The 27,179-nt window shown below is 38.4% G+C and overlaps 1 protein-coding gene across 2 annotated transcripts in view; it reads left to right on the top strand.

Annotated features, from left to right (window-relative positions):
- RUNX1T1 (RUNX1 partner transcriptional co-repressor 1) overlaps window positions 1-27,179 on the top strand; it is a 114,742-nt gene that overhangs the window by 6,019 nt on the left and 81,544 nt on the right. The window contains exon 2 of one of the 2 annotated variants that reach the window (XM_084507627.1): window positions 14,047-14,219. The exons of the other annotated variant lie outside the window; for it this stretch is intronic. Coding sequence (XP_084363753.1) covers window positions 14,132-14,219 — 88 coding nt within the window. The 5' untranslated portion in view covers window positions 14,047-14,131. The remainder of the gene's footprint in view (window positions 1-14,046; window positions 14,220-27,179) is intronic. 2 annotated transcript variants of the gene reach the window in all.

Here is a 27,179-nt window from a genome sequence, read left to right as displayed (position 1 = left end):
TACATACCATTAAGTGTAAGGGCTAAGGTTTCACATGAGTTGACTAACTTTTGTAATATGACCTGTCTGATTACCTCTAAATATGGTTGTCACACAACTGACAACTGGAGGAAGTTGAGCAAAAAGTGGCCCTTCTTAAGGGTAAAAATACTGGCTGAGGAATGCTCATAGTAAATTTTAAATATAAAAAACAGTTTACCTTTAAAGGAAAATCAAATTCCTGGTTTTATGATATGAAAATATACCAAATTGCTGTCTTTCTAAGGCTAAACATATAGAGTGCCTTATGAAGAATAAAAAAATTACCTTGTGCAATGTCTCAGTGATACCAAGAGGTTTTCGCATTATTGGATTAGTGGAGGATTTGTGACAGACCCCTTTTTATCTGACATTCATTGCAGTGACATGATTTTCACACACACGCCCTTCCCCCACCTAGGTTCTGGTTTTCACTTTGTATTATGTGTCAAATTCCCTTTATTTCTTTTCTTGTGGAAAAACTGCTATCTTGGCCGAGTGATTTTTGGAAGGAGTTCTGCACTGAACAATGCTTGTTTCACTCTAGTGTGCTGTCATTGTCCTCACTGCAGCCTTCATGTTGCTTTTCCACAGACGTGTAAGGGATATGCATTCCCTTAACTAATAAATGTCAATTCCTAGGGGGGAACGTTTAAAACTTAAAACCTGAAAGTGCAGAGTTAGTTTAGCAACTAACACTGTTTTTGTACAGTGACTCTACTGGTGGGCTGTGCCCTTATTTGGCAGGCCAGTCTGTTTCTCCCTTCTCATTATCTCATGATAACACAGAGTTATGATGAATCCAGTCAACATAAATCACACACTTATGTTTTCTCAATATCTCAGCTGCTGGCTGTAGGACCTGCTCTGGCTTATCATTCATCCTTGGGTGGATGACGGTGACCTGCAGCCAGCTGGGGCTGCTGTTGGGGCTCTATTGCCAGGCTTATGGTGGCTATTTGGCCAAAATGGGGTTGGGCAGCACTCCTGCCTGGGTGCACCTATTTTCTGCCACCTGGGACGTAGGCTGAAGGACATCATGGGATCATTGTTTTGTTGGGGACCAAGGTGCCTTCAGGTGGGGAGCCCCCGTGCTGCTTGTCCCAGGGGGTCTGGCAAGGCCCTTGTCCTGGAGAGTTTTAGGAGTGGAGGTGGGCTGGTGACTGCCCAAAGCAAGGGAGAAAAAAGAATAGATGTTGCATCCAGAGCACCACCACCCTCTCACCTCCACTCAGGCCAGGGGCCGCCGAGCCATGCCCCCTGGGGCTGGTGCATGGCTCCTGCTACCTGACACCCACCATGACTTCACCTGGGCCATGCTGATAATGCACTCTTCCTGATAGACACTGCCGGCCCGCTCCCCCCTGCCTCACAGGGACACCGAACCACAGCAAGCCGCCCCCCCGCCACCAATAAGCTGCATGGGCATTTAACATGCACAAAGCCCGGGCCATGCTGCTGCTCTCATCCTTCCCTCCATCCTTCCCTGCCACAGGATGGTAATAGCCACCTGGGGCCACCTCCACAGGATTCCCCTGGCTTCACAGCCCCCGGTATGACCAAGGAGAAGGGAGGGAGGCCGTGCCTGGGGAACCAAAGCTTAGTGACAGGCATGGCTTTACAAACAGTAGACGGAGGGGGAAAGAGGCTTGCATGGGTGTTTTATCAGATGGGGAGACCCTACCCCCAGCTCTGGCCCCAAGTGCTGTTAGACAGCTGGTGGTGGCAGCTGGGGTCAAGATGAACCGTGGTGTCCCTCTGGCGTGAAATTACACTGCTGGGTTTGGTGTGTTTGTTTGTTTGTTTGTTTTACTGCAAGCGTGGCTTTCCTCAGAGGGAGGATGCTGACAGGAGCTTGCTGTCATGCTTGTGTGTGTAATCATGGTGTAAATATCTGGGTTGCTTCAGCAGGGACTCCTCAACTTTCAAAATATGGCAGACATAGAAAATGTGGCTTTTTTTTCTTCTTTTTTTCCTTTGGACTTCGGTGCATGATTTTTCATTTCTCGCCAACCATTAAAACAACTTGCATGCTAAGCGTGTGCGTGCATATTGTTTTAGCAAATGGCTTTATCAGCAATTATTTCTTAAAGCAACATCAAACAATTAGCTTTAAAATATATTCAGAAATTTGAAAGATTTATATTGCTGTTGCACTTTGTCAAGTGCTTGTGCAGATAGATATATAGATATGATCCAGTAACTAAAAGCCTAATTAAAATTTGTTTAAAGCCAGGGGGGCATGTATTCTTGTTGACAGCAGCAGATCGATACGGTAAGACAATAGAGCCCCATTATTTTACTTCCATTGACTGAACATATTGACATTTCAGGTTTGTGATTGCCTCAGTGAGCATGATGAAACACTGAAATTCACAAACCAACTGTCTGGAGTGGCACATATATTACTGTATGTCATCTCTGCCTTCAGGATACCTTATCACTGAAGCAGAATGGTAATGGATGGCAGCAGAGCACTTCAGAGAGGTTAGGGCTCTATCAGTTAAGAAGCTGACACGTAGCAGGTTTCAGGAGTATCTTTAATTACACCTAGAATTATGTACAAGGAAAGATGGTCCTTGTTACCTGCTGCTGCACTTCAGAGTTTACAGACTCAGAAGCAGACAGAATAACAAGGTACTTATGTTTCATATTTTATATACAGGACTTTATACCTTAAACTTTTTCAAGAAGAGTCCAAGGACTGCTGATTGTGCTGTTTGTGTGCTTGCCATATTTGCCAATGGCAGCATCTCAACCCAGCCTTGATGCTCAAGTTCCAAAGCACCTGCTAGACCTTCCCCCGCTCTGAAGATGTACAAGCAAACAAAGAACAACTTTAAAATACATACATTCACTTTGGGTTTCTCTGTCCTCAATATGCTGTATTGACGGTGGTCAGGGGATTCAATACAGTGAGAATATTAAGGAATGGTAAATATGTATTTTTACCTCAATATAAGCATTGTAAAAAGCAAAGTATTTATGCAATATGTTAGTGTGTATACATAAAGGTATACGTTAACCTATATGATATAAACACATATATAAAGAAGACCCAGTGGTTGCAGAACATAGAACATTCTTTATTATTTTGAAGTCTTTCAGATGTTCTTTAAAATCTAGCAGACTGTGGAATGAAACCCATCAGGGTTAGGCAGAGGTAGAGATTGAAATTAATTTAAAGCAGACAAAGAGCTAATATGAAAGAGCCACTGGTGATTTAACTCATTTTTAAGAGTAAGTGTAATGAAAATATAAAATGTATTCTGAGTGTGCCATCTACTCAACAATTGTTGCCATCAAGTGGACTGCTGATGCCCTTTAAGATGGTAAAAAGAAAACTGGTCCTTTATACCATTTTCATGAAAATGTTAGGTTTCTGTTTGATCAGCAGGTGCTGTTGAGATGAAAGCCATGTGTAAATTTTCAGAAGGCCAAAAGTGTCAATTCAGAAAAGGAAAGTGATAAGAGAAAATGCAATCAGTTTTCCTGTTTTCAATTTGTGCAGGATTTGAAGAGCTGTTTTGTTAAACTGCTACATCTGCTCCAATATGAATATTGAACTACTTCCACTAAAAATAACACCCTATAATTTGGAAGCCATTGCAATCTTTTGTTAATGCAAGTGGGTTATTTAAAAAAAAAAAAAAAAAAAAATCTATTCTGAAAAATCTCCTGCCTAATGTGCGTTTTTGTTTATCGGCACTTTTATCTTCAGCAGATAAAATGGCATTATGCAATTAGGACCATATCTATTTGGACTATAAAAATGGCACCGGATAGCTGAATGTCAGTATATTGGTAAAAGGATTTAACTCGTATATTTAAAATAATTTTATTAATAATCTACAATTGTATCTTAAAATGACAAGTGACTGTTTCCTCAGTGTAGCAATACAGTGTCACCTACGCTTGAGTACATTGTTGAAAGTAAAGGATGTTCAGAGCATTACAGAGCATTCTTTGGCCTATTTAATTTTTGTTATATGTGTAAATCTAACTTTAGTCTTATCAAGAACATTCTGACTTTTTTTTTTTTTTGAGTAACTTTTTCCACAGTAAAATAAAATGATTAAGTTAGATTGAATGCACATTTACAAAAATATTTGCTGCTGTTGAGCTGCTAATCCAAGTGAGTTTTATTAACCTGGAAAGCCTTGCATTGGTAAAACAAATTTTCTGTCACAAGCATCTTCAGAGAAAATAATATCAGTACTTTTTAAAACAAGCAAACAAACAAAAAACATCATCACCCAGATCTAATGAAAAGGGGGGTGGCTTGTTAATTTTATAGATAAAGATCTTAATGAATAAGTGATAATTCATTGTTACATCTATAGAGCCATATGCACATAACACGAATAAATGTGCAGAATGAACCAAGAGCTTTTTTCTTTATTTCTTTATTTCATATTTAATGCTACATAGAGAATTACCTGGTTTTAATATTAGAATGGGCTTTAGTGTTGAATTCTAATCTAGAAGTCGGGAACTCAGCTCTTTGGCAGGTGTCCGTGTGGGAAAAGGCCTTGCTGATGCTTCTGTTTGGTTTTACAATTGGATTTGTAAGCTATTGACCTTGGAGGATTTTCCTCAAAGCAGTCTACAGATCAAAAATAATTAAAATTCAATAAACTTTACATTTAAATATAGAATGGATTTTGTCTGAGATCAGTGCTTGTGGAAGGTTGGCTAGAAGTCTGTGGCATGTCTACTTGATAGTTTGTATTCCCAAACATAACTATGTGCACACACGTGCATAAATTTATGCTGAATGACAGGGGGATGATTATTTATACAGATTTTCTCCAAAACTCTATGCTCTCCTGAAACATAACGAAAAGCCTCCCTCCCAGAAGAGTGTTTACATCCTATGACAGTCACTAGATTCAAATCTTCTAAACATGAAAGTTGTTTCCTTTCCTCCAAACCTCCTTTTCCCCAACAAAGCTAACCCTGTTAAACCTCACCTTCTGTGGGACGTATACATAGTTATAGACATATGTACGAGAAGTAAATATTACAAAAAACATGGCCGATCAGGGCAAAATGTCTGTAGCCTTAAATAGCTTGTGATATCTGCCAACAGCAGAATCCACGCTAAGCAGGCCCTGCAGGGCCTGACCCGAGGATGTGAGACCCTTGAGGAGCCCCGTGTTAGTGCTAAGTGCCTGCACGGAGCTTTCTGCTAGCAAATATTACCAAACAAATGCTCTGTCAGTGTGTTTTAGTGGGGATGCTGCCTGCCTGATGAGTTGTTAAACCAAGGTGCTTCTTGCTTTGGTCATAGGGTTTTGTGGTTCTTTTCACAGGGGTTGGGGTGGAGTCTAACAGAGATTATAGCTTGATAAAGTGTCTGTGTCTAAATTTTCTTATATAATTTTTCTCAGCACATTCATGAAAGTGCTCTGTTCTCATTCTTTGCCAAAAATTCTGCATGCAGTTTTGCTGTTTCTATTGAATAGTTGCCATATTTAACTCCAGTGGTTGTGAATGGAAACGTGACTATAGAAAGAAATCCTTTCATACTAGCTTTCATTTTTCGTAATGTGTTTTGGGATGCCTGGAAAGAAAGGGCATCCTAGATATTCAAAATATTTATGAATACACACAGAGAATTTAAAAGAAGTCTGGCAAATTAGTTTTGTTTTTCTATAGTTGTTGGGCATGTGTGAGATATGGTGACTTATTCAAGTGATATTTTTTTACTCTGTATTCTTGATTGAATTTCGTCGTGATTAAAAAACAAACAAACAAACAAACAAAAAAAAAAAACCAACAACACACCACACACAACTGTGTCGTACAGAACTGTACACTAATAGTATTCCTGAACAGTCCCATATTGCAGCATGCCAACATGTGATCTTCATGTGGTATTTCAAGATTTCTTTAAGCAGGTGTTTGAGTAATTTCCACCTCCCTGTTAGTCAAGACAGGTAGACTGTGGTGCTTATATAAAGTAACATTCAAAGTTCATAGATAATAGGTTCTCTCAGAAATTAGGTTGTTGTCTGGAAAGACATAATACTCCACCTAGTGGAGTGGAATTAATCTGCAAACAGTGGCAGGCAATGACAAATAATAAAACATATATAATTTATGAAAACCATGTTGAGCCAGTGAGTAAAAAACAGGAATTTTGGCAAGCATCTGGGGAGGTGGCTGTGTGACCACTACAAATTGCACAAGACTGTACTTACTTTTGTTGCTCTAGGAGGCTCATGTGTGTCTGCCTTGTTGGATGTTAATACGTAATTTACATAAATAGCAGTCATTACCACTAGTCATTTTCTCTTGTGATTCATTTTATTTGGGAACCCAAAGGCTTCATTTTTGCATTTCTGATCTGACCACACAGGTGTCCCTTTGGGTTTGTGGCTTTGGTGTCATTTTAACTAGTTTGGGCAAAAAAAGAAACAATCCAACCCCCCAAAACTCACCCACTTTTTTCCATTATTGTTTATTTTCCAGAATGCATTTTATGCTTTTTTTTTCTTGTGCTTTCATAATGGCAGTATCAGGATATGCTGGTCTTGTGTGCTGTCATGACAAATCAGATGGCTTGTTGAGTAAATGTGTTTGTGGCATTTGGTAGTCCCAAGGTTTAACAATCTCTGTTATGAAGCATGAGATTAGATAGAGTTTTGTTTGCTTCCCCATTATTTTGTTCCTATTGTGTTATTAGGGTGGAATAGAGTTAATTTTAAAGCTGGGAGGCAAGTGGATATCCAAACCTGAGCAGAAAAGATACCATCCTCAAATCCTCTGCGAATATTTATCCCACCATTTAATCACACCTGTTAGACAAGTTCAAGAAGAGCACTGTGATAGACCAGCTCAGGCATGGACAGTGAGAAAGTGTGAGGGCTATTGCCAGAAAAAGAGATGATTAGGATGCAACAAAGGAGACAAAATGATACTACTGCAAAGAATATTTGGGAAGAGTGCTCCAAAGGAGTGCTTTCAGTGACATCCAGGTGGGGTTTGCTGCCAGGGCCATTAAAGCATAGTGGTGCCAGAGAAAGCTGCCAACAAGTTTAGGGATAATGGTACCTGCGGGTATGCTACCAGTGGATTGTAGTGCCAGGATGATTTTTTTTTTATTTTATTTTAATGGTGACATTGAGGAAAGTATTTAAGGGTAACGTTATAGAAAGGGTTTTAGTGAGTGAAGTCACTGAGTTCTAGGAACCATTAAGCAAAAGCTGTTTCATGGCTGTGCTATTTATTATTTTTAAAGCTTGTTGGCAAACCACTTAATGCTGGAAAAGCATGCTGCAACCTGTATTAAAACATATTGAAGATGAGCAAGGAAAACATCGTACTGAAGTGAATAGATAGCCTGGTTTCTGAAAGTTACATGCATTTCTTGTGTGACATGATAAATTAATGTAACTCCATGGGTTAGCAGGATTTGTGAGCCTTGAATTGAAAGTATTGGCACTCAGTTTTTCAATGGTATTCACACGTCCATATCTCCTTGAAGATGGTGTGCCTTTTGTCTGAACACAAGCCTGTGGATCTGGACCTTCAGGCTTTCTGTGTTCCCATCTCATCTTTGTTTATCTTAACAATACTCTGCTGGATCGATATTAGGGACTAGATACAGATACTGCCCTGATGACGTTAGCTTATATAAGAATAAGTGGGCGAGCTCAAGTCAGAATATAAAGTGAACCATTCTCTTTGCATTATAAATGACGGGCTTCCCTGATGAAGAATTCCATTTAAAGGAAAGATTAAGTCCATTCCTCCTGTAATAATATTCTCAGAGGTTCCTGTTGAGTCCATGGGGCAGGTTTTCTCAGTTTAGGTATCCCAAGAGCTGTAAAGCTGTGTTCAAGGCAGTTATCTGCTCCAGAAATTTCCAGAGAAGTGTACAGATACAGTAAATAACAGCTACAGTAGTTTTAGTTTTAAGAGTGAGTCAATGTACAACTTCCCTTACAGGTTTGAGATGTAATCACAGAATCACAGAATTTTCTAGGTTGGAAGAGACCTCAAGATCATCGAGTCCAACCTGTGACCTAATGGACCTATCCTCTTCCCATGAAAATCTTGGGGATGTTTTGGTGCTATTTTTTTTTTTTTTTTTTTTTTTTTTTATGAAGACCCAATCTAAATTTCCCATTCTCCTATACAGCTATTATTAGCCACTATTGTTTTTATTATCTCATAGCTTCTCTGGGAAGAGAAGGATGGGCAGGACCTCAGTGACATTGCCAGAGCAAGTCATCAGTGGCCATGCCTGCTCTCCAGGAGGTCACAGGAAGCAGGTGGCTGTGTTAATTGTCCTTGCTCCCAACTCTTGCCCTTCCTGGAGGCAATTTAGAAGTGGTCAGGAAGTGTCAGGCCTACTGTGTCCCCCCAGGTTCGCTACCTCATGCATTCATAATAATTTGAGGTATGTGCCAGGCAAGGGAAACTGAATAGGAATCCCTGCTGTCCTTCCTCAGTTGTGTGGCTATATGGCTGGAAAGCCTGAGAACTGTGACTTCAGAGTATGTGTGGGGCTGCAGGTGAAATCCAGCCAAATAACAAAGAATCCTATTAAAAAAAAAAAAAAAAAAAAAAAAAAAAAAGACATTTCCTTAACATGTAGTGTCTTCTTTTTCTTTTGGGTTGCTGACATAGAAGTCCTACACAACAAAACTACAAAAACTCACTGGGGGCATGAAATATTTCTAGAAGTGTTCACCTGCTTTTATCTGGTGAGGATGGGGAATGTAAATGCATTCTCTGCTTAGGCCACTTGAGTTTTAGTGGTTTTTGTTGCAAATGCACCGTCAGTATTCTTGGTCCCAGAATGGCTTCAGAGCTGTGCTTTGGAAAATTAGTCAGGGTCCTGCTACTTCAGATGAGCTGCTTCTCTAATACTTGATTTTAGCAGTGAAGACACACAACATAGCTGAGTGTCTCACTGCAAGTATTGCACCTGATGCAATATACAATATTGCACCAGGTTTGAGCTACCAGTAATATTTCTGTAAGTGTCTTCTGGATTGTATCCACTCGCGTTGGAAGTGACGTGAGTTGAGTAATAAATATCATACTAGTTATTTGTCGACCATACGCATTTGGGAGGAAAACAGAGATTCTGCTCAGGTATACTCTTGGTTTTACTGAGACTACTTGCCTAAATAAAAGGTGGGCTGCAGGATTATGTGGCTGGTGAATCATACTGGTTTCTGAATCACTCTTACAAAATATCAGCCTGAAATATGAACAAATAATGAGCACATTGTGCTTGAACTTGTACCTTATATAAAGAATAGCATTTTAAAGAAGAATATTTTGTAAAGTGTTTATTAAAAATGACTTGCAATTTTGTTCTATCAAATCCATTGTGCCAGGAAAAATACCCCCTTCAGATGGGAAAAGATATCAGAGTTCCTGTAAAAATATCTGATTTTTATCCAGCTATTTTCTAAGGGTTAAGGCTCCCTTTTCTTCTGTGCAAGGAGATCAGCTGACAACAGCAACAACCAAATCATGTTTGCAGCTGGGCAATTACAGTAGACCCTAAGATCTGCAACTGTCAACCATGAACACAGATGCCTTCAAAGTTCTGTTTTTCTTCCATGTGGAAGTCGTTGGCATGGAACAGATGCCTTCATTTTGGAGAAACCAACCTCTGGATATAATTGGTTCTCTCTTGTCTTGTCCTCTAGGGACAGTCTCTCACAGATGAAATTAGATGAGAAAAAAAAAAAGACACAGGCACACACATATTCACACATGACATGAAGCAAAGAGTTTGCAGGATCTCTATGTTTTGTCACATGGACAAAGAAACATGTCTCTGTTTTACTGCTGAAAGATTTGGCTCCATTTTTAACACTCTACGCAGATGCTGATTATGCTATTGGAAAAACATGCATATTAAAATATATATATTGGCCCAAGTTTGTTATTAATCTAGGCATGCTTGTTTAGAAGTAAGACAAGCATATCCAGTCCATATTACTTTAGAGATAATTGTTGAATTCTGCCCTATCTATAGATGTTGCAGTCTCAGAAATTGAAAGCTAAATGGCAGAGTAGACGGGATGATTTAAAACAATCTAAACTTCTTTTGCAGTCATAGAATCAATGAGTTTTCATCAGCTGATTCACTAGTTGTTAACACAGGAGGAAAAAAGTGTGCAGCAAGTAGTTCAAATCACGGCTAGAATATAGGTATTCAATTGAGAAAACACATTTACAGGAATTTTGGCACAATTAGTTCAATGAACGCCTGTGATGAGCCATTGCTGAGAGCCTTGTAACAGGGTACTTAGGAGAGTTTCTTCTCATACTGCCAGTATCTAAAATGGGGCAATGGTGTTAAAGGCTCCAAGAGAGAGGAAAGTCTGCTTAGCATGAGCCTGTCTAAGGCTTCTGTCTCCCTGCCCACGGAAGAGCTACCAAGTCAGTGCACTTTATGCTAGTTAACTGTTGCATTAGTTATGATTGAAACAAATTCGTACCATCTTTAAGTTGTCTCAGTAAGCTCAGTTGTGACCTGTGACAGTTCAGCCAGCACTGTATAAAGAGCTGCGGCGTTCTTGGGTGTACCTCCAGGAAGGTCAGAGATCATCAGGAGGTGACCAACCACTGCTGCTCCCCGATAGCCTGGAGTCCCATCATCTGAGTACTTTTTCTTTCTTCAGTTTTATTTCCGAGCATAAGCTTTATATATATATATACATATATATATATATATGTATTGCAGTTTAATGTGAGAGTCCAGTTCAATCACCAAATGTAAAATTTGTCTAGGTCATTCAGGAGTCATAGGATTGCAGTATCTTGAAGATGCTGAATCTATGCAGCAGCGTAGGTCCTGCTGGTAGAGTATCAGTACCCTGCATCCTGAACTCCATTTTCAGATTTTAATGGCAGTTTCTATATTTTACATTACAAGGTTGCTACTACTATAGTATTTCCATCTCTAAAAGCTGAACAAAATGGTTACCAGCAATGTAAATGGGCAGAAGTTATCTTGGTCTACCTTGCTTTCTAGAATGCAAGCTGTGTTTCAGCTACCTGATGTAAATACATTGCTGGAGTGTGCTGTGGTCCTTTTTTGCCACTGACACCCATGAACCATATGGGTGGAAGACATTCACTATTGACTTGCAGTAGTTAGAAGAAGGCCTGGAGTAAACTGAAAGTTTTGAACTGATGACTTTTTAGGTTTTATAAAGGAGTAGGGACTTTCTTTCTTACAGAACCCCGCTTCTGATTTGCAGAACATGACTGCATTGGTATGCTTTTAGCATTGTATTTCTGAAGAACCACCATATTAAAGGAAAAAAATTAACCAAAGAAGTGCTTAGGTGATGAAGGGATTTCTGGCAGAAGCACAATAAAGGTTGATTTCTTTTGGGGCTGATTCTGATATTTGTAGTCTTTACATCCTATTAATTCCTCGAAAGATAAGCTGATACAAGAATGATTTGCCAGGGCCAACGGCTCTTCTTAAAATCTTGGCTCAGGTTATGTCCCCCCTTCTCTCCATACATAAGATAAAAGCACTGTGAATATGAGGTTAACTGAATTCAAATAGAAGACTCTCTCGAGTTATTGCATTCCTTAGAAAATAAATACATTTCTCATATGGTTGAGATTGATCAAAAAAGTATTCTGTATGCCAGTGATTACATTCCCATCTGTGATTAAGGTTTTCTGTCTGCATCTGGTTTTCACATTATATTTCTGTAACAAGAATCCTTTATATGGCAGAGTTCACTCTCTGTATTTTCTATTAGCTGCAGCTTGAACTACTGCACGGATCGCAGATTTACACATGTGGTTTTCATTACTTCATACCATTGAGAAAAAGTAATATTTGTTTGGGAAAGTATGTTTTTCAAAATTTCCATGGTAATACAACATGTTGATCCTTTTTTATAACACTCTTGTAAGACTACAAATTGTTTGAGGCATTCTACTTTCAGTGAAGTTCAGACTTTAGATGATTTTGCATGTACATTCCAGCAACAACAACAGTTTACAAATCAGGAGGCAAAAATGCATTTAAAAGAGCAGATTACTGTCAAATGGGTATGGCAGAATGCATCCATCACTTTGGAAATATGTGGCATATAGAGAAAATGAATCTGGGGCTGAAACAAAGGAAGATTAGTAACTTAAAAGTGATGTCTCCATTGTAAAGTGGACCACAGATGGGTACGTCTAATTTTTTTTTTTTTTTTTTTTTTGAGTAAGAACTTATTTTTGTACAGTAAGAGATTTAAAAATCTTTTACCAGCCATGAAGAGGAGTATGCTATTCAGTAGACACAAATAGTGAATTGTTATATGTTACATAATTTAACATATTTGATCACAATTATTTCTGGTGGCCAAATTAGCAAAGGTTAACAAAACATGAATACATCTTTACAGATGGCTGCTGTGTGTAATTCTGAATCCAAAATATTATGTTAATTTAATGTTCCACTGTAAATCCATATTTCAACCAGATTGTGCTATCGTCACTCAGTAGAAAGCCTAATGTTTAAATGACCTCAGTGAAATTAATAGGGCCACTTGGTCAGTGAGGTATTTTTCAGTTTTGCTAGTGGCATGAGTTTATGGCCATAAAAATCAAATTAAACAATAACAGCAATTTGGGGAACGTTGTATGCATTTATGGAAATGTAATGTGTTATGCAAAAGTCTGAAGATTTGGAAAATACAGAATTCATGGTAAGGCACAACTTTAGGGCAGGTTTTAATGCTTGCATATGTACATTGTGACAATTACAGAATTAAAAAAAAAAAAAAAAGTTATAGTTATTGCACTCAAGTCGGGGAGTCCTCATTATGTTTTGGAGATTATTTCCCAAATGTCAAAGGTGATTGTGTCATATTGAAAGTTTAACAGTTGCCAAATGCTGGGTACAGTCCTGCAGTCCCTGCACGCCTCTTGGTTTCACTGAAATCAATAGAAATTTGGCTCTGGCCAGGCTGAAGAGAAAAGTCCGAGAATGACCACGCTAAAGAAAACAGGACTTTGTGGTGAACTCCTTTGTTCTCTAACCTTAATTTTAGCTTGGGAAGGTTTGTTTTGGTTAGAGGAGGGTCCTTTTTTTTGTGGGAAGGATTGTGATTTCTAGCATCAGTATAAATACGGTCTTTTGAAAATGCCCTCAGGCGATACATTTTTTGCAGCATGATCTAGTCCAGGAGGCAGCCTGGGCTGGATTCTCAGTTAGATGCATGCAGCTGCGGCCAGATCCTTGTGCATGCTTAACTTCATGTCCTGAAATACCTGAATAGTGGATGCAGATTGAAGCATGTACATAACTGTGTGTGCCTGGCTCTGAAAACCTTTCTGCCTTGACATAATTATGAATCCCTGAAAAGCATATTAATGTCTTGGAAAAGCTGACAGCACTGTAATATAGACTCATGCTAATGATGAAGTATTTGTGTAACCCAAATAAACAGGTTTTGTAGGTGTTGAAGTGGGAGAGAAATTGCTTTTACAAAAGTGGGAGGGTGATTTGTAAATACATTGATACCTTTTTGATCTGTCTTTGTTAAAATATGTTTGCTGTTATGACTTACAAATGAGTATAGAGTTGTGCAATTGCAAGGTCTCTATTTTTAGTAACCATGTTCATTTAATAAATGATTCTCTAGAGCTTCTGTTGAAACAGGTAAAGTATATAATATTTTATATCATATGAATGTGTTTAAAACCAATCATTTTTACAGAATTAGTTAATAGGTGTTTTCATGGTAGAATACAGGCTGCCCTTACTCTGTTGCCCTTTATATGTCAGCTATTTTAAATGGGCAACTTATGAAACGGCCTTTGTCGAAGGATTAATACAGTGTTAAAGTACTGCCTTATATTAACTAAGAAAATGTGAGTAATTGATTTAGAATGATAGCGTTTCTGTCTTCCCTTTTTATTTAAAAGACTGCTATTATCATGCAAATGAAGGGGTGTGGTACTTCAAACTGGCTGTGATATGTGCTTTTTTTTCTTTTTCTTTTTCTTTTTTTCATTTGTTGTTGTCAATAGAAAAGATTGATCTCTGGGTTGGTGAACATAATATCTGTCCCAGTCAGAAAAGGAAAGAGGAAATTAGCAGAGCGATTGGTGGAGAATGATATCTGTCAAAAGAAACACTTGGAGAGCACTGAGTTTAGTGATAGGTGACTGCCGGAAAAAAGGGAACTTTGAATTTTGTCAAGGTAAGGAACAGAAAAATATTTAATTTTGTAATATGCATACCTGTTAGAAGTTATTTTTAATGACTGTACCTTGCCTTGTAAACTGTAATTTAAACAGAAATCTTTGCCTTTAGCCTCCAAAGAGTCTGTCTAAATCAATCAAAATGTTGTCGTCAGTTTAATATCACTGAAAGAGCACAGCAATAACAATATAATTTCTCAGTGATTACTTTCCTAAAATCTTCCTTATATTGTAAATACACATATGTAAAAATTTTAACCATGTTTATTGTATTTTTGATACCATAGGTGCTTTTCATCTGGCATATAAATATTACTTGGCTGGGCTGTAAAAAATCATAAAGTTCTTTTTACTGCACTGTGATTAGGAACAATATTTGCAACCAGGTTAAGGGACAGTTTTAATCATTTTGGCAAAATGGTTGTGTTTGTTATTCAGAGAAGGCCTCTAGTAAACTCATTGCATTGGGAATCTGTGATAAACTTAGTTGAGATGATATTGAGAATTAATACATCAGTTTCCTATGTGCAAAGATTTTTACCATAGTTGAAAAGTAAGTCTGTTATGGCAGAACAAAACTTCTCCTTAACTTACAACTGTCATTCCTGTCTTTACTGGAACTACATTTTTTCTCCTAAAATGGTGTGTCTGGATAGCAAGAAACTACTAAACCGATCTTCAGTGCTTTCCAACACTCTTGATACTTTCTTTTTCAGTGTTGGCCCAATTTGCCTCTGACACAATTTAGATAGAGTATGATATCAAAATAAATTGATCAAGAAGTGTGAGTTCTCTAGACTCTGCTCCTGTTTGTTTTAAAGGTAACTCAAGTCCCTCATCTTTCCACCCTGCTTGGGGTCCCACGGTATTGTGTGGGTGCAGTACTGCAAGGAGATGAAGCACAGCTCGGGGTGCTGGCAGGAGGCTCTGCCCATAGCTGCAAGGCACGACTCGGAGCACTGCGCACTTTTGTGGATGTATTTTAAAAAAATAAAAATAAAAAAATTAATTCCTATTAAAAATAAATTTGCATTCCATGAGTTTCTAGCTTATTTTAAAACAAGTCAGTCCATCTCTGCGATCTTGCTATATGTGGAGTGTGAAAAAGAATGAGTATTCTTTGCAGAGGTTCTTGTTGCATTTCTATTTTGCTGATTTGACAGTGTATAGCTTCTGACTGATTCTCCTCCTTGCTTCTATCTAGAGTCTATTTTTCAAAGTGCAAGTGTACCCCATATGGGTAGTTTTTGGTTAGTTTCGTTTGTAGTGTAGATCTTCATGAAGGATTCAAATATAAATAAATATAAAAGTAAATATTTCATGCCTGAAGCATGCAGTGCTGGCATACTAATGGGACGTTTATTGTGGTTTATTGCTGTCAGAGCATGTGCAAGATAATGGAAATTTCCTACAACTTAGGAGAAAGTCATGTTTTCTAATACTGATCATTTTTATTAGAAAGAGGAAATGAATATGACTGAAACTCACTTCATCATTATAAAGCCCAAACGATCTTGCATTGTACTACTGAAATATTCATAAATGGGAGTGAACAGCATGTCACCTGTCCTGTTAACCATGGAGCAGGTCAGGCTGCCTGTATCACCTGGATGCAGGCACATTTTTATCATTTAAAAGTTATCGTATATTAAACAATTCCCCTCCCTGTGCAGTCCTATCACAGCATAGCTTTATACCAAAATAAGCATATCTTCTTTGTAGCACAACTTACAGAGTTAACCATATTGTATAATTTTCACCTTGGTGATAAAGATGATCCAAAACTACTTTGTAGCTATTCTATGAAAGAAATGGCAATGTGTGGTAAGTAATTGTTAGATCTTTGGGCATTCCCATTTTGAGATTTATTTGGAATGAGGTGCCTGAGTAAGGTACCTAAATCTGGATGTATGTGTTTGTCACACATTCAAGAATTTTAGTCTTAAATGGCCAAGAAGCTCCTTGCTGAAATTTGGATGAGTGACTCGAGAGATGTGCCCAACACTCTTATATATATCTTTTGAAATCCAATGAAAAGCTTCTGTTCTGTTACCCCAGACAGCTTTGCCCTATATATTATAGCAACTTTCAGCCCACTTCCGTGGATGGGTTGGCAGACAACTCCATTTCAAATGACATGGTGAAGGATTTAGGTTTCATTAAAAACAGGTAGGTCAGAGCTGAATAACTGTTCTCACAGAAATGCCTGAAGTCATCTTCATTTAATATGGACTTTGTTGTGCCCAAGAACTTTTGACTTACTATTTGAAACCAGAATGGAATAAAAAGCAAGATAAAAGGTGGTTGAATCTATTGTTTCCTTGAAGCAGTAGGCTACCTACACTTCTGTTTCCTTTCATGCATACTCACCCATGTTTTGTTATTGCAATGTCTTCTTTCCTTGGTTTCCTTTTTTCTCTTTTTTTTTTTTTTTAATGTTATTTTTAATTTATGTTTATGCCAATTTTTTGCTTACTTACACATCTTAAGGAGTACAACTAAAGCAATAACCCCCCCCCCCCTAACATAGAACAGATGTAAAAGGGTTCTTGGGGACGAGTGCATTATAGACACAGGATTGTCATTACCCAGCTCACAATCAGATTTTTGTCTGTTCATGTGGCGCACACCTGTGGCTGGCTGGCATTACTCTTGATTGGAGTGTGAGAGATCTTAATGAAAAACAAAACTCGGATGACAAGAAGAGACTCCATGGCGCACATGGGTTACTTCACACATCGTAAGAAAGTGAAATTCTAAGTCTGCTGGGCTTGAGGTGAGGGAGGGAGTGCGAGTGACTCTGCAAAGAGAACCAGGGCCCTGCTTATTGCTGTCTTGCAAATAATGTGTTTTTCTCAGTAGGTCAGGTTGATTTGGAACAGTTCAGAGTGGTGGCCGTTTCCTTCAGCAAACTCTCTGAGCCAGTAAGAACATACTGGGCAGGAATCCAGCTTCTGAAGTACAAAGAAAATAACCTATAATCTATATAAAATGCTGGCGGATGGAGAAGGGAGGAAATTTACAGAGAATAACCGAGTTTTAGAACAGCTATGTTAAAAGCAGAGTATATGAGCTTGTGTATGACATTTGTATTTTTCACATTAAAATAAATACAATCTTTGAGATGAACAGACTGCAGACACTCATAATAGGATGTATTTATTAGTAAACTGAGACAAAGCACTTCAGCTGCAGTTCCCTTTTCAAAGTGAATTTCTGAGTTTGCAGAGTTTGGTTTCCCTTTTTTTTCTCTCTTGGTGATGTGCTGCGGCTCTGATAACGTTAATGGGCTTTGCCCCACATGGAGCATCGAGTGTATTGTACCACTGCTCACTGATCCCAGGTCAGTGTGATGCGTGAAATCAATTTATTTGAATCTCTTTGCCTGTATAGGAATTTGGCTGTGTGCCAGTTGTTTTCATTTAATGTTCTTTGTGTTGAACACAGACAAGCAGGCATGCTTTTGTGCTCCTCTTTCTTTTGGTCTCTCTCTCACAGCCAATATTCTATTCTGTGGGTTTTCAGAAGAAGTAAGAATATGTTACCTTTTTAAAATCATTTTGTTTAAATAGTATTTAAAGAGCGTAGAAACTAGGTCAGCCAGGGAGCAGCGTGTGTAGGGCTTTCACAGAATATAGGTGGTAACACCTGCATTCTTCTGTTTCTAAAATTTTTTGGGGAAAAAAAAAAAAGAAAAAAGAAAAAAAAAAAGAGGAGACAGGTTTATTTTTCTAATAACTGATTCTATGATTTAAATCATCTGGTCAAACAGACTCTCCAATGATGCTTAAATCAGAATATTTTTTAAAGAAGTGAACATCTGACGATCGGTTGGATGAATCAGAGAGATTTTTCAGAATCTTCTTCATTTTGAGTAATGACCTCAATGTAAGCATTAATTTGGGAATCCCTTGTCTCATCCTAGACTCCTGCCTGCCTGTTCTGCCTCCCCCAGTTAGCTCACTGTTAGAATGTCTGCCAGAAGAACAGCTATCAGAAAGTAACCATTCCTTTCCTTTTTCCTTCTTTGTGTGGGGGAAATGGCAAGGCATGTGGAACAGAGCAAGTAATTTCGCCCTTCTTAAATAGCAAAAGGAGTAGACAGCAACAGCACATATTTCCAGGCAGATTTGTTTTAGAGCTTGGCATTGGGAGAGACGGAGAGCGAGAGTAGAGGACTCTGTTGATGCTCCAGGCAGTTCTTGCGGAAGTTGATATGCAGAAGCATGGAGCCGCGGAGCAGGGGTCAGACTCGTACACATCAGCCCCGTTTCCTTGTTTAATTACCTGAAGAGCAAAACATCCAGGCTGAGAGTGTGTGAAAATCCAGTATCTCGAGCAGCAGTTTGCCGCTCTGACATCCTGCAAGGCCAGCCCTGTCTGTCCGCAAACGTCAGGGCTGGTTCCTGACAGCGGGCTATCTCTGCCGGGCCTGGGTTCCTTCCATTCAGGAGGCATTGTGTGGAAGAGGGTTTGGTCAGGAATTTGAGGTTCCTGCCGGTTCTTCCAGCCCGGACAACACTGTGACAGATAGGCCTGATTCTTTTTTTTTTTTAAGGAATAATAATAATAATTAAAAAAAAAAAAAAAAAAAAAAAAAAGGCTCTTTTTAGTCCTTTCCTTGTAATTCTGGCATTGGTATAATACTGACTGAAACAAAGCAGGTTAACCCTTTATTTTCCAAATCAACACTTTTTTTTTTTTCCCCTTTTATACTTCAGAGTTCTCTTTCCCCTTTCTTAACCTTTTTTATTTTTGGAGGTAAAATCTTCCAAAGAGCAAGTTCTTTCAGACTTGAGTTTGTGCTATGCTGCAAATAAAATAAACTTTTGAAAATGTGAAAAACTTTTGCAGTTATTGTTAATGTAATCATCATACTTGGCATTTTAAATTTCTCATTTTCAGCATGCTTGGCAACATTATTTTATTCATCCCATGGCATAAAACCAAGCCAGTGTTTTTTCTGGCACAGCCTATTAAAACAGCGGTGGCAGCTATCAGCACTTCCATTCTTATTATTCATGTGATTTTCTTAGGTGTCCAACTTTGTGTTCAGCTTTGAAATATTGAGGTAGAGTGGGTTATAGCCCTTGCTCATAGCTGCTGTGTGTTGAGGTAACTAACTCCCTGCAACCAATGGATTTTTCTCTGGGCAGAGCCATGAGTGAGGCTCTGTGAGTCACATTGGCCCTCAAGTAGAAAGTCCTCTTTGGGTATAAAGTTCCACATTACAAATGAAAGATACTGAAAGATAGACAAAAGTATTGAATAGATATATATGTTCATGGAAAATTGAAATATGACATATTGTTTGAATGATGAAGGATATAACTTACTTTGAAAATTTTAATTCTCTAGTTTGTAGCACATGGCTGTAAATAGTTGTATTGGCAGAACTTAAGATCACAAGGTGCAAGTAGTAGAGAGAGGGTACATGTTAATCTGGCTTTGCAGCTAAAGTTAGTGTAGCATGTGACTATTGTCTTTTATTGTTGTGGGCAGAAGCTGGTCCAAGAAATATCTTTGTGGTTATAGGAGTGGAGAAGAGAGAGAGCTGAGAGTTAATTATGTTTTTGTTTTCTTTTGCACTGAAGGCTTTCAGTCCAGTCTATAGAGTTATTCCTGTACTTGTGAAGGACTTTTTCACTTGCTGATGGTTTCATTTACTTTGTAGGTGCAATCAAAATTGCTCAAACAGTAGCTTAAATTTTCCTTGCTAGTATTTCATTAGAATTTTGTAATAAAGATTTAAGGGCCCACTCTTCTTGCACACAAACATTAATGGCCATTACCAGGAAAGGGTTTATAGGGGACTCCTCATTAACAGAATGTGCCCTTCTGTGGGCATCCGCAGCTGTGAGTAAATGATAGCGTAATGGGACCAAAAGAGTCATTATGATCTATTGTGCTACTAATCCTCCATCTAAGAAGGATTTGCAGGGGATGGTGCAACAAAAGAGTTGTTACAGTGTATCAGATCGATAATCGTGATCTAATAAATTCTTAAATAATCCTCCACCTTTTAGAATCAGGCCCCTTTTTCAACATGAACACCTATGCTACTTTGGTGTAAAGGGGCCTTTAAGTAAAAGTGAATCGCTTAAACATGCGGTTTTAAATCCCTTTATCCTGTCCTACTGTAAAGAAGCTATAGTTTAAATAAGAATTGCTGGTATCTATAGGATGAAAAAAGATGGTCTATGCACTCTGATCAGTGTCATCTTCCTGCAGAGTTTGTACGTGTATAGAAAATTGTGTCTGTATAAGAGCATATATGACTTTTTACTAGTACTAATTCCAGTGTGTTACACACCCTTAAATTTTGTAGAGCTCATAACCTAATGAAGTGGCCATGGCCTAGCCAACCATTTCCCACCACAAACAGCAGTGCGGGAACAGGATAGTCCATGGACATACGGTGACAGCAGTAACCACGCTGTCCTTCCCCTCACCTGATGGGTGTCTAGCTTCTCTTGGAAAGTGGCAGAAAATGATGGTCCTTAAGGCACAGTTGCCACCTCTAAAATCCACCAGAGATAATGGTTTTAAATCATCCTTCTGTTTGAAACTGGGAAAAATATTTAGCATGGGCATCTCTGCGAGCATCTACTGTGACAATCTTGCTTAAGGTAAGTTCTCGCAGATAGCGAGTCCCAAGCTAGTTTGGGCTGTATTAAAACTGGCACCTTGCGTCGTGCCCAGGCACTTACTGCTGCTCTTTGCAGATGTTCTCCTAGTGTGAAGTGGTGTAATTTGCTCTTGGTAAGAAATTCCACTTCATAATCACCTCTGCATTCTTCTCTTGCTTCCCTTCTGAATGGCTACAGCTAAGCACCATGTGGAGTACAACACAATTAGATAAAATGAAATGATATTTAAAGGCCTGTCTTCCTAAACGCCCCTCCTTGTTCCTAAAGGAACAAAGATTTTGTATTTTGATTTCCCTTAGTTGGTATGGGATTCATCTGGGTCTGCCTAAAAGCACAAATCTTCGGTCAGTCTGTTGTACATCCAGAGAATGCAGTATGCTTTCTCTTCAGATTGCACAACATTTAGTGGATAGCGTTTTGTAGTGGAAACTGAGTGGTATGGTATGTAGGATGGTCAGGAGATGGCCACAGGATCAAGAACATACGGTGGCAGCAGAAAGGAGACGGGACGCTGAGCTGGAAAATGAGACAAAAATGTGTGAGAAGGTGTAACAAAGGAAACAATAGAAAGAAGGATTTTTTTTCTGTGAAAATCAGTACCTTCACTTTGTCACACACAAGCAATAATGCTTTTCCCTCATTAAGGGTTGAATGAGTGTGTACTGATTCAGCTACATTTCCAGACACTGAACTGCATCAGAGCAGTTAACTTTTGGTGATACTGCTTTCCCATTTTAGCAATTACAGGGTCTGCCAGTGGGTTGTCCTATTATAACTATGAGAAGACTCATCCATAACCACTTCTGTTAAGACTTAATTTTCTTCATGTAAAAGGTGCCCCCTGCCTTTATGCCATTAGACCTTCTCCATCATCAGGGAAACTTAAAATATTTGATGAGGAAGTGGCTTTCTCACCTGGCTCTGGAAAGAAAGTAATTTAGGTGGGGAAATAATGTTTAGCTGTCATAGATCTGCTCAAATATTTATTTATAGTCCTCATTCATTGCACTTTTGAAATTACTCAGTGGTTGACTGATGTAATACTAAAATAAAGGTATTAATAGTAAACACCAAACATATTGTACAGAGACACTGCTGTGATGTTACTGGCACTACTATTTATATAAACATACAACAAGACACACAGAATGGCCTGGTTTCCTGCTCATTATAGTGGAGGCCAGCGTAAAGACTTTGCTGTTTGATGTCAGACTTCAGCTTTATTTTTAGAATGCTTATCAGATTGTTTTATAAGCACATTATCTGTATATTGCTGAATATATATGCATATATAATGTATATGTATGCATATATTCTGAATAACAATTTTGTTGAATGATGCTATTTTCTAATTTAACTTTTAAAATAATATTTTATTGAATAATGCTATTCTCTAATTTCATGTTCTTTGAATGTATCTGATGACTATTGTGGTTTGTAAATCTGTACTGAAAGTGCTCAGCAACAATAGATTCGTATCAAAGCTTCTTTGAACAAAGCTTTTCTATGATTACCAAATGGAGTAAATAAGTACAAACTGATCAATATATGACAAAAGGGTAAAGGAGGGAGGTCAAGAGGTAAGAATGTTTCCATATAAAACACTTTTTTTTTTTTTCCCTGTTGAAAATGGCAGTATGAGCTTAAATAAATTTGTGTATTGCTGTGTATTTGCTCCACCTGGTGGATTTTCCTGAAAGTGTTTTTAATCTTTGCTAATAAGGGGAAACTGTCTTTAATTAAATAAAAAAACATAGCGCCAAAAGTTAAGATGGCTTTTTTTACTGCAGAAATAGCATTGCAAGTAGAAGATTTGGGGATATATAAATAAATAAATAAAATTAGATATTTCTTTCGGCCACACTCAGGCACTACAGTAATCTCCATGAATATGTAGCATTCCCAAGCAATTACTGGTGACAGTTTACTCTTGGACTCATCTAGAGATTTGTAATTAGAAAGTCCAATTGTGTGGCTCGTGGGGCTGTGTATGGTCAGGGAAAGTGAGGATTTGCCATGTATCCCCCTCAAGCCACCCCACAGACAGCAATTCTTGAGCCCCTCTGGTAAGAAGTAGCAGTGCTATTGGAAAAAGAGAGTTACTGCACTGAAGTGTTAGTGCTGTACATCAGCATAAAATCTGTCTGTTATTAACCTAGCTTGCAAACATTGTTTTCTTTGGAATTCTTAAGGACCCGGTTATGCTTTGATCATCTCATTGTTCTCCTTAGGTTATTTTTTTCCTTTAGAGTGTAATGGCTCCCTAACAGAAGGTGAAGTTTAGAAAATAGTGTCTCCATATGCAAGGGATTTGGAGACCTTTTTATTGTCTTTAAAAATGTCATTCATAGTCCTCATTAGCATTTATTGTTGCAAGCGTACAAGCAGAAAATGTGAAATTGGTATGTCATGAATAGCTCCACAGAGCTCTAGAGCCCTGAAATTTTGCCTGCAGTGTGGTGTGGGGCAGGCATTGAGAGAAAGCTGTCCAGATGGCTGCCAGCACAGAGCAGAGCTGCAGGTTTTTGTCTCTGGTGCTGAGAGGAGGGAAAGTTCACTGGAGCATACGCTATCACCCCTTGCGTTTTAACAAAACTAACTCGCCATCAGTCAAAATGGGGAGGTGGTGACATTGAAACAAAAGTTTTCAATATAATGTAACAGTCCTTGTCAAATGAATAAAATATGTTTAGTTAGTGTCACAAATATTGACATGTTACAAAGAAAAATGCAAGGCACGAATTTATGGCTAGTGGTAGATCCTCTTTCACACAAATATGCTCTCACATTATCTTTATTATGAAAATCCTATGCATTGAAAAGACATTGATTAGAGGTCAAAACTAGGGTTAATATACTACAGCAGGAGGAGTTTCCCTACCCATGTTAAATGAGCAAACACTCTGAGTGTCAAGTCAAAAAGCAACCGAATGCTTGAACACCCCCTCTTTATTTTTTCCTTTATTTATTGTTCTTTTTAATCTTAAAATATGATCTTGTTTCATGTGGACCAGGTATTGTCATCCAGGTATCTCTGGGTCACACCACTTGTGTTCTTTCTACTGTCAGTGAAATGGCATCTTCAGTATTTTTTTGTGTCCTTTCAGAAATAATATCAAATAGGTATCATTTTTTTCAAAGTGCATCAGTGATGTTTATGCTTAGATGGTGTGGTAATTTCCTTTGAATATAAACAATGATAAAAATTAACAGTCAATCATAATTTACTTTGCCCAAATTGTAGCAAATACCTTATTTAATAAAAATGCAAGAGGAAGCTTGTTTTAGCTCAGATCAAGCAAAGGAAATAGACACCACAGCAGGTACATACATATGACAGTGTCCACGTGAGAGTTTTACTAAAATGCACACGTAGAGTAAAACAGCATGCCTTCTTTAAGGACTGAAGCCTGTGTTGGCCCTCCCATTCAGAGTCAATTAATTCTCAGTAGACCTATTCTTCTCTTAGCATAGATCTTTATATACAATTTTCATTGTTTTAAAACCTGAAATACACCTGAAATATCACTGGGATTTCTGACAGCTTTCAACAAGAATGTTTTTTTTTGTTTGTTTTGTTTTTTTTTGGCCCTCTGATTTAAAAAAAAAAAAAAGAAAAAAAAAGAAAAAGGCAATCCAGCTTGCCATGCTTGTCCCATTGCCAAGGGTACTTTTTCTTAACAGATGATTTGAAATCCTTTGTAGAGGACTAATTTCTGAGTATATGGCTGAAATAATATAATTTAGTGCTTTATCATCTCCAGTGGATTTAATCCACTATTCCTTTAGTTATGACTAGGTGTAATGTGATGAACAGTTTCTCTTAGACAATCAAGAATATTTTCTTCCCAGCTTGATAACTACAGCTTTAGGATATTACGTATTTGTGTAGGTAATCTCAGTCTGTTTCACAGAGCTATGTATGTTTTAAAGATCCCATTTGTCTTTTTTTTCTGAAGTTCAGAAAATCTTGCCAATAAGGAAATGGTTAGGGAAATGTTTAGCGTTATCTGGCAAATGTTTTGTGTTGCATGTATTAAGAGCTACTGTTACAGATAAGCACATATCTCCTTGGAATATTTGAATTCTGTTTCCCAGTGAAGAAATAGAAAATAAGTTTATAAAGAAGTGCCTTTCTTTAATAACTTCAACCCTTTTGCGACAGTGCAGTAGGAACAAGAGAGGGTAGGTGCGGGGCCACAGAAAAAGACACGGTCCAGGTAGTGCCAGTGTATCACAGGTAGACTACTGTTGCATCACTGGCAGCCAGAAAGTAGCGAGCAGAAAGTAGAGGTGTTGCCTTTGCTGTACTTTGGTTTGACAGTCAACTGAAGAAAGTTAAGAAAACATCCAGAAGTAGTTGTCCCTGTCTCCCCCCCCCCCCCATCAGCTCTACAGCTCACACATTAGGTGGGTTTGCCCTGTCAGTGGGATGCCTTAAGAAAACACTAATAGCTTCCAGCTGGGTGGAAAATCAAAACGTTTGAGGGCTGACAAAACTAGCAGATTTGAATTTGAAAGCCCGGCTAATGCCTCCATTTTTATTTACCACTCGCCCATAAAAGATTATTTTCCAATATGTCAGCCTCATTTGGTGGCCAGTGGTCTGAAAGTGAGAGTGGAACAAGCAAGCGGGGAAATCTGGACATTAGTGAGTCCGCCCTTTCAAGCTGGTGTGCCACTTTGTGGAATGGCCTCTCCTCAGGTTGGGGGGGTCCTAATGACCATTCATCAATGCTCGTTGACTGATCATTGAGTGCCTTCTCATTCAGTTTATCAAGTCTTGCACATAAAAAGTCAGAATAAGCATTATTCAGCTTTGTTAAAGCCAACTAGGAGTAAAATGCTCCATTTGAACCCATTTTGCCCTTGGTTTTTCACTTTGTTAATGCAGTCCTGCTTAAATGAGTGCTTTTATTGGGTCGGTTAGAATATCTGAAACTATTAATTCTCTTGTATTGAATAGCTGGTGGCAGGCCAGAGCAGATGGGGTAGAAAACTATTTGGTTGGGTGTATTGCTTTCAATTAGGATCAATGAGGTTTCAGCTCCTTTGAATTAACTCACTTAATACCCACTGTGTGAAGTCACAATGTATCACAACAGTCTGCTCTAAGTCGAGCGGGAAGTTGAGAAGTCCTACAGAAAAGCTTTGAGTTAAATTCTTCCTTCACTGTTAATAGAGACCTTTCATTAACTACAGATGCATTTCAGTGGACTTCCAGTCCCTGTTATTAAGCTAGGTTTAAGCAAAAGGCAGTCTCTATACTTTTAAACGGTGATCATTTTGAATTTCTCTTTTCCATCAAAGCAGTGTAATAGCATCTTTGTATCACCCAGTGCCTAAAAATCATTCTTTTGGGGGCAAATATATGAACATGGAGACTTCTGCCTACTTTTACACATTTCCAAAACTAAAGTCATTGGGGATTGTTTAAAATGATTTCGTCAAGTCTTTTGAATGATTGACAAAGGAGTTGACTTCCACTCAGCCACCCAGGAAGGCATAATGTAACAGCTTAAAGGAGCTGCCTGAAGGTTATCTGCTGGATTTTTCAGTCTCTATGTATCCCTTTCATTTTGGTATTGCACATAATACCAACTCTTGTGGTAGAGCAGATTTGTTCATATGTTAAAAGCACTATGTTTCCTTTCCTGATGGAATGGTGGATGATGGAATGATGGATGATGGAAGTGGAGAATAAAACTGTTTTACAGAATGGACTGTCCATCCTCTCTTGGCCTGCTAAAATTTCAGGATTGGTACAAAAACTGTTATAGCAATCTTCAAGTGACTGCTATAAAAAAGGGGGTGGGGTGGGGAGAGAGAATAAATATCCACACATATTTATTCAGGGAGGACTGCCAAATGGGTTGCAGCCTGCCTCAGTGTATTAAATAATGAGAGGGAAAAACTATTCATGCAGCTGGCTGCTTGAGAAAATGCTGAAGTAGTCTCAGATGCACAGGCATTCTGTGAGCCCCTTCCACCAGCAGACTTCTAGGTGAGAATCTCCAGGGATCCAGGTTTTGTTGACGTGGATCAATTTAAATGGCAATTACTGTAGTCAGATAACAGCTTAAAAAGGCTTTTTACACACAGAAAAGATGCATAATCACACAGCATATGGAAGTTCAATTTCATGAGCTGTGGTCTGTGGATTTACATTGTACTGATATTAAGACCTACTTTTAAGAGTGAATATTGTTCGGTTTTATTAAAATGCGTCATACCTTTGACACGTTACTTTCTGCTGTAAAGCTGATTCAGGCTGCATCTATGTTGATGAAAGGTTGCATTTCCAACTGT

The sequence above is a fragment of the Aythya ferina genome (genome assembly GCF_964211825.1).
Source record: "Aythya ferina genome assembly, chromosome: 2".
Taxonomy (NCBI): Eukaryota; Metazoa; Chordata; class Aves; order Anseriformes; family Anatidae; genus Aythya; species Aythya ferina.
The sequence above is the reverse complement of the archived record's forward strand: the minus strand, read 5'-3'. Positions and strand labels throughout refer to the sequence as shown.